Source organism: Sceloporus undulatus, chromosome 3, assembly GCF_019175285.1.
Source record: "Sceloporus undulatus isolate JIND9_A2432 ecotype Alabama chromosome 3, SceUnd_v1.1, whole genome shotgun sequence".
Classification (NCBI taxonomy): domain Eukaryota; kingdom Metazoa; phylum Chordata; class Lepidosauria; order Squamata; family Phrynosomatidae; genus Sceloporus; species Sceloporus undulatus.
In genome coordinates, this window is record NC_056524.1 from 27,396,676 (window position 1) to 27,412,149 (window position 15,474).

A 15,474-nucleotide genomic window follows, 5' to 3' on the forward strand; every position below is an offset into this window, starting at 1 on the left:
TCCACATTTGTGGCTTTGACCTTTGCAGATTTGATTATTTATGGATTTGATTAATATGATTTCTCTATGGATCTCTAGGTTCTCCAGTGTTACTCTGCCAGATGTTGATCATAAAGTCATGCTGGAGGACCCAGAGGTTCCTAGAGAAAACATTTAATATTTGTAGGTCCTCCAGCAAAATTCTATGGTCAATCTCTGGCAACCACAGAGTTGCACTAGAGATTCCTAGAGAGGTGTTCTCTCAGATAAAAAAGAGGGGGGGTTATTTACAGGTTTTCTGCTTTCATGGGATTCCTGTGCCCTTAATCCCAGTGAATGTGGAGTACTGCTGATCGTTAAGAAAAAGTGTTTTTAAGATGTCTGAAATATTTTTTTAATAGAACATATTTACAGTTTCGGTTGGAAACTTGCCACCTTCAACCAAGGTACTCATCAAAATCACCTACATCACGGAGCTCATTTTCGAGAATGGATGCCTATCTTTTCACATGCCTGCCACTGTGGCTCCTTGGCAACAGGACAAAGCATTAAATGAAATCACACAGGTTGGTGTATTTTCTGTTAAAAACTCAAAATCCTGGGATGCTCAAAAAAAACTTCAGGTGTGGGATAGGAAAAGGATGGGAATCTAAGTTGTTTACTGTATAATTATTTGTTGGAAGTCAATGCAAACATGTTTCCTATTTGTGACATACAATTCATCCAGTTTGCTCAGCTCTGATAAAGTATTAACTTCTCTAAATAAATATACACAAACTATAGAACCCAGCCTATAACACATACGCATTAAGATACCCATTCATCGCGCACTGCAACCATGCACATATTATTACATATTATCTTGGAAAGTACCCAAATCCTTAAGAACAGCTTTTCAGGGGAATCTTAAGTAGACATAAGGAATCAGTGAATATTAGGTGTCTTGACCTGTGCAACCAAAAGTTCTTTCAGCTAAGAGAAAGCTCCTGTTGGCTACCATATCCCCCCCCCAATTTTTTTATATAAACACCCTATTGCAATAAGTTTTTGCTATGTTAGCATTCAAACATTTTCATCCAGTCTCAGGACAGTATCCAGCTTTGTCATTCTGGCACAAAATTGAGGCTGTGCTCACAGACACCAATTTTTTTGCCCTGTGAACAAGGGGGGAAGTCTGAATCAGTTTCCAGTGCATTTGATTTAGGCTCCAGTATGATCTCAAGAACTTCTGCAACATAGTTTAATCACAATAGCAGTATATTATTACACACAAACAATTTTCAGTCCCTTTCGATTTGTCCCACAGTTATACATTTTATAAAATTTCATTCTGCATTTTATATCCTGGAGACAGCCTTGCACACAATGACTGTTGGTGGCTCTCATGTCAGTAGGGTTGTGATACCAATCCAGGTTTAAATTCAGACTTTAAATTTGCTATCCAATAACTCCTAAATAGGCTTAGTTCCCTTAAAGTTTCAGCTAAAAGATAGAGCAACATGAACCGTGTCCCTGATATAGGAGTCACCAGTTATCATATATAATTAGAAAACAACAGCAATGTTTGTTACATTTACTTTATCAAAGTGCAAGCAGGTTATAATCCTGTAATACATCATATTCCTGTGGATTGATGTGTACAGTCTGGGGCTGCAGAATAGATACAATATGGTTTGGGAAATGTATTGTGTGATGATTCTTTGGAGTAGGCTTATGTTAATGTCACTTTAATTGTGCTTTGCAATATCAACCTCACCAGTGTCTATCTAGTCCTGAAAGATCCAAACGAATCAGTAGAAAAAGGAGAGATACTGTTAATTTTTTGCTGCTCTTTGCTGGCACAAATGTTATAGTCTGAAATTAATTTTTTTTTAGAAATGTCTAAAGCTTTTTTAAAATAATATTTACTCTTTTAAATAGGACTCAGTAAAGAAAGTTACCATAAAGCAATTAGGATCAAAAGCAGGGTAAGCAGATTGATTTAATCTGATTCCTTCTTAAAATTTTTTTAAAGTTATATTTCCTAACTCATCTTTAAATATTTTTTGCAACATTTGCTTGGAGTGGAAAATGGTTTGAGAATGACATTATTGGACAAAGGATTAAATTATTAGCACTTTCATGATTTGAACTGTAATGAACACAGAAACAAAACATATTGTGAGGTTTGTGGCTGAGGTGTGTGTCTCTGTGATCAAACTAGTCATGACATTTTAATTGTAATGAAAACAGGTAGGAAAACGTTGGGGTGTGTGTGTGAGAGAGAGAGAGAGATTATACCAGTCCTGACCTGTTCTATATTTCATTTTATGACAGTGAATTCTATTTGCAAATGTCAGTTGAAATGCCTTTCAAAATAAATTGCATTAGCAGTTGGACTCATCAACTGAGAATAAAGGTAAGCAATCCTAGTATCTGTTTTTCAAGATGGGGTGCATCCAGATGCAGTTGAGAAAATATTGGCAGGGTAGAAATAAATAAATAAATGTATATTCTGTCTAAATGTTCGACATGACATGTACCATTTCTTTTAAAGCCAACCTGAAAAGCCATTGGGTCCTGTGCATAACAGTTGTAAATGTTCTACAATCTTATCACAAAATATTCTCATTTTTGTTGGGATCATTCCCTCTGTTTCTGGAGTACAGGCTACTACTGCCATCACTCATGCAGTAGAAATGGCACTATACACAAATAAAAGGCTTAAAGGAACCCCAGACTTTGCAAGAGTACAATTATTTTTAGGAGAAGAAATCCTAAATGAGGCAAATCCCTCCAAACACCCGAATAAAGACTTGACATTACTCAGTGGCCACGGAATGCAGATTGTTGCTTTGGGCTGGGAACAGGGAATATAACAAGTACTAATATCTTGATAACCAGCATTCCATGTTGCAACACTTTATTGCAGGTCTAACTTTATAGGAGAACTGGATTCAATAGCTCAGTTAAAGCCAAGGGATCCTGTAGTTAGTCTATAAATCTCATGTCAAAATATTAGCATGTGAACAATTGGTTATGTTCTTACTCCAACCTTACTTCTTCTCTCTCTCTCCCCAACTTCTCAATTCAGAAAACAGACTGTAAAGCTATTGTCCGTACCATTGAGGGTAGTTCCTTGGATACACGTGGCTTTGTAATGGAAATTGAGATTGGTGATGTACATTTGCCCAGAATGTGGGTAGAAAAGCATCCAGACAAGAAGAGTGAGGTGATTCCATTTTACCATTTATCTGGACTTTTGTTATTTTATCTTCCCTCACAGAAAATACTCTCATATCCTTCAGTTCAGGATATAACATCTGTAAATAATCAAACAAAAAATGCAAGCAATTATATCATTGATATAACATAAGAAGTCACTACCTTTAGGCTAAATAAGACATGATTTTAAGTGCATGGTAATGAGCATGTTCTTTAAAAATCCAAATAACCTCAGCTGGAAGGGGAGCAGGAGCAGGCAACTGACAGGATAGAAACAGGTGTGGAGAAGGAATCCTTTCCTTCCCTGCCACAGTCCTGTGGCATATACTTTCTTCAAAGATAGTATTTGCTTTGAAAACAAATACCACATTGTCTTTGGGAAAGATCAATAGTCCCTTGAATGCTTTACATGGGGAAAAAAAGTACAGGTTGAATCCCTGGCATTGTATTTGCCAAAATATATTCTGGTTTGTATGTAGCCATCCCTTTCTCCCCACCCTCTTCAAATAAATTCATAGAATCATAGAGCTGGAAGAGACCACAAGGGCCATCCAGTCCAACCCCATCGCCTCAGTTTAGTGGTGAGTGTGTTTATTCTGTGGTTTAGTACCAGGGTGACCAGATGTCATAACAGCAAAGGAGGACAAGGGACTGTAAAATGTAGGGCATTCAAGAAAAAATGTAGAACATTAACAAATAAAAGCTAAAAACACTCATATATATGTAAATTCATGCTTCTTGGTCATGCTCAAAATGGAGGGCATTTTGAAATTCCCCCTGGACAGAAGGACAAGTCCTGGAAAAGAAGAATATCTGATCACCCTGTTTAGTTCTAAATCCAGGCCATTTGATCAGATGCTGTTGTTTATGGTTATTTTCCTAAGGATCATGACTAACGGGGGCTGCTTTGGTCTTTGGCTCTTCAAATCTTAGAGAATCTGGTGTAGGTCTGTCTTTCCTCTGACTCAGTGGATGGAGCTGTGGCAGTTTACTTTGTAGACTCAATTTAGATGAGGAGGGGGTAACAGCAGCCACATATTACATGCAGCCCCCAAAATGCCCTCTATGGGACATGAGGGGCAGTTCTGCCATTTTTATTTCCCTTAGGCCATTGTAGTTTTGTTCTGTAATAGGAACAGAACAAAAACTTGTCACCAAAGAAGTTCAACTGGGGCTAAAAATTACCTAGGGGCTCAAAACAATTGTGAAATCCACCCCCAACCCCCTACATGGCATTTGGAAAGGAGAAAATGAATGTTTGAGTGGGGTGTGGTGATGAGAATCCATCCCCCTGAGATCTCCTGGGTGGCTAATGTTGCCCCTTAACCTTTGACAGTTGTCTATCTCTGGTTTAAACCCATGGAAGGTGGTATCAGATTGAGGATTGGTGGGGTTTTTTTTTTTTTGGTTTTGTTTTGTTTTGCAGGTCTGGTCTTCCTTGATTCTGTATTCCTTCCATGGCCAACATTATCCCTTACAGTTTTGATTGTACTGTATGATGATTCCAATACAAGAAACCCACCTAGTTCCATCCTGTAAAGCAAATAGGACATTGAAAGGGATGGGGCAACCTTCTCAAACTACCAGTTAATCTTATTTGAGGAGAAAAAATTCATTTCCCAACCACAGATGTGAACACTATGGTTAAGCCTCTGTTCCTTCTCTGAGGTACCTCTTGGCTCTACTGTTCTTTGGTATCTCTGCCTTATTTGAAGGCTGAGTGGTGTTGAGCAAAGCGTCCCCTTAAAATGTGAGTAGCAAGCAATAAATAGGTTGATGCCAATCCCTTCCATAGTGTGTTCATTCTCTTGTGGTGTCTTCAGAAGTCTGTCGGGATCAGCTTGTGGCCCAAACAGAGAGGTGCCTCACTGTGCCATTTTGGAGTGCCTCCTTGTACATTGGCCCAACCCAATGGCTATTATTGCCTTCTTGTCATGTGGTCTGAGGTTTTTGTGCATGTTATGCATCCATGTGTATATTTTCAGTACACTGGAACTACTGGTTCTCTTGGCATGTGGAGAGAGCTGAGAGCTCCTTTGCATCTCTCTGGATGCCAGCAGCAACCCAAACCCATTGACATCTTCTGCTGGCCATGTCTCTTCCCTCTGTTCTGTCAGACTGAGCAGCTCTAATTCATGAAGTTCTTTATCTCCTTCTTCTCTCTCTTTTTAGGCATGCATGCTTGTCTTTCAACCAGAATTTGAAGCACCATTAGACCCTCTAAGCCCCCATGGCGAAACTATTATCTGCCTTGATTGTTCTAACTCCATGGCAGGCTCAGAAATCCAACAAGCCAAGCAGATTGCATTATGTTTTCTAGATTCTTACTATGTTACAGAAAAACTAAACGTGATCAAATTTGGCACAAGTAAGACATATTTTTTTTCTTTCGTGAAACTGTTCATCCTTTTACCTATTAAATGCTTCACTTTATTACTTTTCTAGGAGCTCTGCCAATTTTACCTATAGCATTTGGTTTTTTAGTATTCTGTGGCCACTACGTTGATGTAATGCAAATTTACACTAAATGGGTTGTTTACTTCATACTCATAAGTATGGGGCTTTGTATTGCTTTTTTTCCCATCATAGTTCACCTGTAACTAAAACATTGTTTCATTTTCCTTTAGATTTTCCTTTAAATTAGTTGGATTTAAATCTGTGTAGATGTGTATAGGATTGTGCTTTAAATCTAGCCTGCCTAATTATTACTATATTGCCATTCTATATGAACATATAGGACTTTGTATATTAAGAAAATACCATATTTTCATATTGTATAGATTTTGTTGAATGCCCTTACAATTCTGAAGACTTCAAAGTGGATTATGCAAATCTGGAGGAGTTTATCATGGTATGTGCTCGCTCGTGTATTAAATTTATATCTCATAAGACCGAAGTGGCTATTTTTATCCTGCGTGCCCTTAAGGTCTTCTGAAATATACCAAAAACTTAATATGTACAAAATTGCCATTTTTAAAAGATAATGTTAACTGTTACCTAAACCTGTCTTATTATTTTCTCTATTCATTCATTATTCATACTTCTAAGTTTCTTTTCAAGGTGGGCTACATAGATTCCAGAATAAAACCATTTTAAAATATGTACAGTACAGTGCTTTTAATAACTTCTTCTTCGTGGTCTCTGCGAATCATACAAATGGGTTGTACTGCGCCTGCGCAGTGCCTTCGGAAACTTCTGGAATCACTAGGCAAAGTACTCTTTGCAACATGTTGAAACTTTTTGGCGGTAACTCCGCCCATCCCTTATAAAGCCCCTGCTTTCCCGCTCTTTCCCCAGTTCCTTTTTTCCGCCGCGTTAGCTGCTTAGGGAACTTCGCTGTTGGAAATCTCAGTTTGGAATCACGTTCTTGACCTCGGACCGTTATTTGACCACTCTATTGCTTAACCGTTATTGACCATTTGGCTTGGACTCTGGACTGTCTTTTTGCTCGCTCCTTCTGATTTGGCAATCTTCCCGGACCGGCATTGATCTCGGACTGTCTGACTACGAGTTGTGAGTGGACCATGCCATCAGTCCTTTTTAAGAAATGTTCTGTCTGCGGGGGTAAGATTCCTGGTCAAGACCCCCACTCGGCTTGCCTCCTTTGTTTGGGCGAGGCGCATGTTCCTGCATCCTGTGCCTTGTGTAAATCTTTAACCCCTCAGGCTAGGAAAAATAGGGAGACTAGACTAAAGGCCGCTATCTACACGAAGGTCTTCACCGCGGGCGCTATGTCTTCCCTACCGGCTCCTTCCACGGCCGCAAACCCGTTGCCGACCTTGCCCGAGACTCCGGCCCAACTTGTACCCGCCGAGCCTGGGAGGGCTGGGGATGTTGCTCCCACCTCGTCATCCGTTCCTCGAGCCTCCCTGGATACCCCAGACACCGAGGCCCCGTTGGAAGGCGCACCTTGATCCTCCAAGAAGGATAGACAGGAGAAGCGCAAGAAGAGCTCAAAGGAGAGCCGCGCTTCAGACAAGGATTCGAGCTCCCACAAGGGTTCTGCCTCGAAATCCTCTGTCCCTCAGGCCTCTACCGCCAAGGCCTTGAAATCTCCAGACCCTGCCAAGGCCCAGGCCACCGTGCCGCTGGCGCCTTCGGCTTCAAAAAAGTCCCGTACGAGGTCCCCGGAGGGAGGGCACTCGGCCGCCAAGCGCCACCATTCTGAGAAACGGGATACGGACGGGTCCAGGCACAAGGAGACCCCCCGAGAGCCATCGGATGCCGACCGGAGGCCTTCTGATTCTCGCTCCGCGGCTAAAGCTCTCCAGACCCCCGAGAACGTCGACACCCGTCCCGGGCGCCGAAGCACTTCCCCAACCGGGTCCCGGCCTCTTTCGACATTCCGTCATGCTCCGGAGGACATCATTATGGACCTTTCCGAGCCAGCATCACCTGCCAGCCCGAGAGACGACAGGCGATCTCCCACCCCGATGCCCACGTCGGTGGTCCATCGTGCTCTGGTACACCGTGCCGCCTCGCTGTCTCCTCCACGTCCCTCCGAGGCTGACTATTTCTATGATGAGGTGACTGACACCTACTACATGGCGGTCCCCCGCGACTCCATCAGATCCCGCTTTGGGCCGCCTGCCGAGAGGCCTACACCACGTGCATCCTCCAGGCCCTCCCGCGCGGCGACAGCTCCGCCTAGCCGCGTTTCGGCGGCCACCGACCTTGAAGTCGTCGATCTGGAGTCAAGGCAGGAGACATCCTCTCAGGCACACTATCATCCTGGAGATGACTCAGATGCCTCTTCTGACGACAACTATCGGCCATCTAATCAGGAGTTTGCCCAGCCGGGTGCAGTAGCCCCCTTGGATGACGTACGCACCTTTGCCGAGCAATGGGGAATGCTCTCGATATCCAGTTCGCCCAGGCAGAGGATAAGGCCTCAGATCCAATCGAGAGGAGGATTCACGGCAAACTCCCCACTCCACCTGCCATTCCTCTGCTCCCTTCATTGGAGAAGCTAGCCAGACGCTCATGGGCAGCCCCAGCATCGACAGCTGCTAGTAACAGGAAGATTGAATCCCTGTACAGAGTGGCTCCACGCCCGACATGGCTGCTGGAACATCCGCGCCAGAACTCGGCCATCGTGGAGGGTTCCCAGCGCGCCTCCACTCCTAAAGCTTCCTTGATGCCGTCGGACAGAGAGGCTAAGAAAATCGACGCCCACGCTAAGAAGGCCTATTTTTCTTTGACCCTGGGGATGAGGGTAGCCAGAGACCCTATCAGCAGGACCGCCCATTCCAGCGTCAGGACCAGTCCAGACAGCGCTATCCCTCCCAATCCTCTTCTTCTTCGGGACGTCGTTCTGGCTCCAAGTACAAAAAAAGGCTACAGGAGGCAGGATCCCGAACAAAATAAGAAGAGGAACTGAGGGGACGCCGCGTACTCCGTCACCCCCTCCTCTCCTGTCTTTCTAGATAGACTGAGGCCATTTTCCACCGTCTGGGCCTTGATCTCCACTGATTCTTGGGCACTTACCATCGTCCGTAGGGGTTACGCCCTTGAATTCGAAGAACTCCCACCAACTGGAGTTTTCCTTTCCACCCTTCCCTCGGACACCCTTCTCAACGAAGTACGCACCCTCTTAGCAAAAGGCACTATTTCACCGGTAGACGCCATGGACATTCCTAGATGTTTCTTCTCTCGCTATTTTACAGTTCCCAAGGCCGATGGAGGTATCAGGCCCATACTAGACTTAAGAGCCCTGAATGCCTATCTGTCCTACAGGCGTTTTCGTATGGTAACGCTTGCTTCTATCTTGCCTTTATTATACCAGGGTCTGTGGTTTGCGACGATCGACTTAAAGGACGCCTACTTCCACGTCAGCATCCGCGAGAGTCACCACAGGTTCCTAGCCTTTGCCGTCGGGACCGATGCTTACAAGTACAACGTCCTCCCGTTCGGTCTGTCCACAGCGCCTCGAGTTTTCACCAAGTGCATGGCACCTGTAGTATCCCATCTACATCGCCAGGGCATCAGAGTCTTCCCGTACCTAGACAACTGGCTGATTGTGGCGCCATCAGACCAAGAGCTCAGCCGTCACATTGCCGAAACCTTAGAGCTCCTACAAAGACTGGGACTGGTTGTAAACCTCGAGAAGTCCCAACTACTGCCCTCCAGGCGCATAAGGTTCGTCGGCTCGACCCTCGACTCAAACATTTGTGTCGCATCCTTGCCCTCCAACTGTTTCCGAACCCTCGCCCGAGCCATCGGCAGATGTGTCGGCCAAAGAAGAGTCGTTGCCAGGGACGTCCAGGTAGCCGTAGGGCATATGGCGTCAACAACCTTCGTAACACCGTGGGCAAGGCTCCGGTCCCGACCTCTCCAGTCCTGGTTCCTGTCCGTCTTCAACCCAGAGGCAGACCACCCATCATGTCATCTCACGATCCCGAGGCCAGTCACCCGCTCCCTCCACTGGTGGCTCGACTCCCGGAACGTTTGCGCCGGTATGCCTTTTTCACAACCCCAGCCGGAGGTTGTGTTGACCACCGACGCATCAGAGGACGGATGGGGAGCCCACACCACAGACTTGTGGGCCAAAGGCCAGTGGTCCCAGGACGAAAGGAGGCTGCACATCAACGCCCTAGAGCTGTTGGCGGTACAGAAGGCTCTGAGGGTGTTCGAGTCCTCCCTATCCAACAAGGTTGTTCAGCTCAGGACGGACAACACCACCGTCATGTATTACCTGAACAAGCAGGGAGGAACCAGATCGCGCACACTACTCGACATCACACTCGGGGTCTGGGATTGGTGCATAGACTGGAACATCCTGCTCCAGGCAGTGCACCTGCCGGGCATCCAGAACGACCTGGCGGACCTTCTCAGCAGGTCTCCGTCTCAATGCCACGAGTGGAGACTCCACCCCGACACGGTGCTCGACCTCTTTAAGTGGGTGGGGAACCCCACAAATAGACTTGTTCGCGACTGTCCACAACACCCATTGTCCCCAGTTCTGCTCCCGAACGCCGAACAAACAATCCCTCGGGGACGCGTTCAGGTTCCTCTGGTCGGGGGTTATGCTGTACGCCTTTCCCCCCTTCCCGTTGATCACCAGGACAGTCTCCAAGATGACATCGGATGCCACGGATGCCATCCTGATCACTCCATGGTGGCCGGGACAACCTTGGTTCCCCTGCCTCCTCCACCTCTCCCGGGCCAATTTCCTCCGGATCGAGCACAGACCGGATCTCCTCACGGTTCAAGAGGGTCGGGTTCGACACCCGGACATCGACACCCTTCCCCTGGTAGCATGGAGGATCCATCCCTAGCACGGCTACAGTCCCCCGTACGCAGAGTCATCCTGGCTGCCCACAAGCCAGCTACTCAGAAGTCCTATGCTCTAAAATGGAACAAGTTCATCCGGTTCCTAGCCAGCAGACAACTGTCTCCAGCCCAAGTCACGACACCGGTGGTCCTGGACTTTTTGATGTCTTTGATCGACTCAGGCCTCTGTCTCACCTCTGTCAAGTGTTACTTGTCGGCCATCTGTTCTTCCTTTCAGTTCAATGGGAAGCCCTCCTTTTTCAAGGACCCCTTGGTGAAGGGTTTCCTCAAGGGATGCAGTAACCTCCATCCGCAGGCATCTCTACCACCCCCGGCCTGGAGCCTTGATGCGGTGCTACGAACATTACAGTCCAAACCGTTCGAACCCTTGGCCACCACGGACATCAGACTGCTAACTTGGAAAACAGTTTTTCTGGTGGCCATCACCTCTGCCCGCCGTGCGGGCGAGCTCTGTGCCTTGCGCCGAGACCAACCATACCTCAGATTTCACCTGGACAAGGTAGTTCTTAGAACAGACATTACTTTCTTGCCCAAAGTTGTTTCTATGTTCCACATGTGTCAGGACATTGTTCTCCCGACTCTGGCCCCGAACCCGACCACCGATGCCGAGCGAGCCCTGCACACCTTAGACGTTCGTAGAGCCCTGGCCTTCTACCTTGATAGGACTAGAGACTCTAGCCGCTCCGAAAGACTGTTCTAGTGCTATTTTGAGTCTAAAAAAGGACTGCCCGTGTCGGCTCAGAGACTCTCTAAGTGGGTGTCTAACACTATTTGTTTATCTTATGAGCTTTTGGGTAAACCCTTGCCAGCAAGGGCTCGGTCTCACACTACGAGGGCAGTTGCAGCATCTTCTGCCTTTTTGTCAGGTGTGCCCTTGGATGACATCTGCAAGGCTGCAGTGTGGTCGCAGCCCCTAACCTTCATCAAGCACTACAGGTTGGACACCAGGGCCAGGAGAGATGCAGCCTTTGGGAGGACTGTCTTGTTGTCTGGGTTGCACTGACTATGGTCTGGGGTGCTCATGTTGTTTTTTCCTCTTTTGCATCACTCCATAAACAAGATGTTTATCAAATTTCTGGGCTCATGATACTATTGGGTTGTGTTCATGAAGCTTTGTTGGTTGTTTACCTTAACCTTATGGGTATAATAATAACAACACCAATTAGACCACTGCTTTGTGTCTTTTTCTCTTTTGCTTTATTGGTATTAACAATAGTGTTGGAGACAAGGGTAATATGACACTCCCTCCACCATTGACCTTAGCTTGCTAGTCTCAACTCATTTGTATGATTCGCAGAGACCACGAAGAAGAAGGACAGGTTGCTTACCTGTAACAGTATTTCTTCGAGTGGTCATCTGCGAATACATACAAATCCCACCCATCCTCCCCTCAGTGTCCTGCTCTTTATTGGCTCACCTTTATCGCCTACTTGGCGGAAAAATTGCGGAACTGGGGAAAGAGCGGGAAAGCAGGGGCTTTATAAGGGATGGGCGGAGTTACCGCCAAAAAGTTTCAACATGTTGCAAAGAGTACTTTGCCTAGTGATTCCAGAAGTTTCCGAAGGCACTGCGCAGGCGCAGTACAACCCATTTGTATGTATTCGCAGATGACCACTCGAAGAAATACTGTTACAGGTAAGCAACCTGTCCATCATCATCACCACCACCACCATCAACATCATTATCATCATGACTGTGGTTATCATTGCCATAATTATTATTACATTTTATTTTTTTATTGCTAAACTGATGATGGTGGTTTGATGGTAATGTTGATGTTTATATCCTATCTTCCTTTTATCATCAGGAATTGCTGATCTGTCTTCTGACCAAATCTAGTTGTGCTTAGTTTCAGGATTCATCATGTGTTTGTAGATCAAAATCTGAAATATGCAAACATTTTCATTAAACAATTCCAATAAAAATACAGCGGAACCTTGCCTTACACAGGGAATCCATTCTGGACACACACACACACCACGTAAGGTGAATTCTGCCGATGCTCGAGCCCCGTTATAGTGAATGGGGCTCATGCATGTGACAGTGTGGCGCACACGCACGGCATGCACACACACCATTCAAAGTATTACAGTGCAGCTTCCGCATAAACCGGAAGCTGTGTATGGTGCGCCCGCATAAGGAGCAGGCGCGCTATACATACCAAATGTAGTCTTCTACCAGGTCAGATTGAGTACAACATCAGGTTTCAGGTTTAGTTCAGAGATGTAAAACACAGCCTAAAGAACCAATTAATTGGGAGATAGCAGAGTTGTAATATCAGCTGCCTGTTCTTCCTCTGTAACTGTTTTTTCCCACCTTTCACAGCCCTGACAGGAAGAATCTATATCTTGCTGACAGACCACATCTTTGCATGCATAATGTACTGCTAGTCACAGTAGGTAGCACTATGCTATTTGGTTCTATAAACCAAAGTTTAGACAAGTTACATTTTTTCAGCTAAGGCTTCCAGAATGCCTATGGCAATCCTAGAAGAGAAATTCTAGGACTTATAGTCTAAACAAGCAACTGTTTCATGCTTCAGAATGCAGTTTTGTTCACTAATAGCTTCTGTTAGTAAATGTGCTTGTTTATGTCTTTGGAGAGTATTTAATTGTTCCCTGAATATAGACTGATTTCCTACAATTGAAACTGGGCCCTGATTGGAGCCATTCTTACTCACTGTATACCATAAACCTTACTGTTCATACCTGATCACTAATTGATTAAATAAAAGGCAAATTCTTTTACATCTAAACCTACAATTTGTTGTTAATTCCTTAGTCTGCTACAGCTACAATGGGAAACTCAGATTTGTGGAAGACTTTACATTACCTGAGTTTGCTCTACCCTTCTAAAGAGAAACGCAACATTCTTCTTATATCTGATGGCCATATTCAGAATGAAGCAATGACCCTGCAGCTTGTGAAACAGAATGCAAAGCACACTAGAATATTTACATGTGGAGTTGGGTAAGTATTGATGGTACTGAAATTTATATTCCCTTCAGAGAAAATTGTGACGCATATGTGATATGCCAGACTTTACTTCTGATCTTACCATGAGGCTTATGAGTCATTTGCCAGGCATGGAAGATTTGGAGCACCAGTCATATGTGGCCGGTTGTTCAGTGTTTGACTTTATTTGTTACAACTTTTGCAACTAAACTCTCTTTCGTGCTATACAATCATAGGACTCCAATACCACTTCAACTGCCATGCTACATCCTATAGAATTCTGTAGTTTGGTGTGGTGCTAGAACTCTCTGGTCAACATTTCTAAATGCCTCAAAAAACTCCAAATCCCAGGATTCCTCAGGATACAGCCATGACAGAGTGGTATCAAAGGTCCAAAATACACTGCAGAAATAATCCAGTTTCAGACAGCTTTAACTACCCTGGCCCAGTGCTAGAGAATCCTGGGGATTTTAGGTTATTGTGGCACCAGAGCTCTCTGATGGAGAAGGCTAAATGTCTCAGAAACTACAGTTCCCAGAATTCCTTACCATTGAACCAGGTTAGTTAAAACAGTCTCAAATTGGATTATTTCTGCAGTGGACCAAAGTGTTATAACTGGTTATTTGTGAAAGAGATCTAAAATAACATTGACTTGTGAATATGTCATTTTTGAGGAAACTACAGTATAATGAGCTAGAATTATAAAATTGATTTTTATATAAAAAAAGAGGAGGTTACAGTAAAGGACAAGGGCTACAGTCTAAATAAGAAGTTAGTTAGATCAGAACAAAGACACATGTAGGCCAGTGTTCTCTTTCCACAATATTCAACCAGATACCTATGGGAAGCCCACAATCAGGACAGTGTAGCACCTTCCTGCCTGTGCTCCCCAGAAACTGCAATGTCACTTTGACACTGCAACATTAGGATTTGTCAGTTTCACCAGTTTGGGGGAGGGTAGTGGTGGACCAGGTTGAATCTTGGTTACGGTGCGAATGTGTGAACCATTTGGATTTGCTTACTTAGGCACAATACAGAGATAGATGGACCAGTGATTTGAGTCTCAAAAACAGGAGAATCACATTTTGGTAACCTAGGCTGCATCTGAACTGCAGAAATAATCCAGTTTGACACCACTTTAACTGGCTCAATGCTATGTGATCATAGGAATTATAGTTTTGTGAAATATTTAGCCTTCTCTGTCAGAGAGCTCTGGGGCCACAACAAACTACACTGAGTCATGGCAGTTAAAGTCATGTCAAATTGGATTATTTCTGCAGTGTAGATGCAGCCTAGGTTACCAAAATGTGATTCTCCTGTTTTTGAGACTCAAATCACTGGTCCATCTATCTCTGTACTGTGCCTTCTGATCAGTGGTAATCCTGTTTTTCACATGAGTTCCTCTCAGCTGGTGTTGTTCATGACTGAAACCTATAGTTCAAATAGAGGTACTACTCAGTAAGATGATTTAAAAAAAAAACTTTAAGCAATACCTAATAAATATATTTATAAAGATGACAGGATATAGACAAAGACTCTTGGTAAATTCTGAGAGCTTCAAAACTACCTTGAAACTCATCCACAAAAAATAATTTGGCTGCTTTAGGCCCAGGAGAGACTATTTTTAAAATCATAAGTGAACCAGAAGAAGTTGAGGCATTTTGGACCATTTTTAAAGAGTAAGAACATTCTGGAGGTTATAGCAAAGGGTGTGCAGCCTTCCAAGGTGCCATGGGGGGCCAATACACCACTTGATCCTTAGCAGTTGCCCACCTCTTCCAGAGGCAGCTGGTTGCCCACTGTGTGGACAGTATGCTGAACTAGATAGGGAGGCCTTCAGTCAGACCCATCCAGATTCCTTCTACTTTTTTTGCTCCGTCACTGAATTTTGAGCTTTCCAAATACTTGGGCTATGTTTGCCCAACTTCCACTGCTGTCTTTCTGTGCTCTACTATGAGATCCAATTGAATAGTCCAGGATACACTACATTAAACTGATTCTCTGATGCATTTTTTTAAAAAAATGATGAATCTTTACAAATTAT

The 15,474-nt window shown here is 44.5% G+C and overlaps 1 protein-coding gene across 1 annotated transcript in view; it reads left to right on the forward strand.

Annotated features, from left to right (window-relative positions):
* The first annotated feature begins 375 nt into the window (after positions 1-375).
* Positions 376-15,474, forward strand: part of MPHOSPH8 (M-phase phosphoprotein 8) — a 68,998-nt gene continuing 53,899 nt past the window's right edge. The window contains exons 1-7 of the mRNA XM_042457251.1: positions 376-545; positions 1,900-1,946; positions 2,296-2,377; positions 3,053-3,190; positions 5,356-5,551; positions 5,964-6,034; positions 13,258-13,445. Coding sequence (XP_042313185.1) covers positions 489-545; positions 1,900-1,946; positions 2,296-2,377; positions 3,053-3,190; positions 5,356-5,551; positions 5,964-6,034; positions 13,258-13,445 — 779 coding nt within the window. The 5' untranslated portion in view covers positions 376-488. The remainder of the gene's footprint in view (positions 546-1,899; positions 1,947-2,295; positions 2,378-3,052; positions 3,191-5,355; positions 5,552-5,963; positions 6,035-13,257; positions 13,446-15,474) is intronic.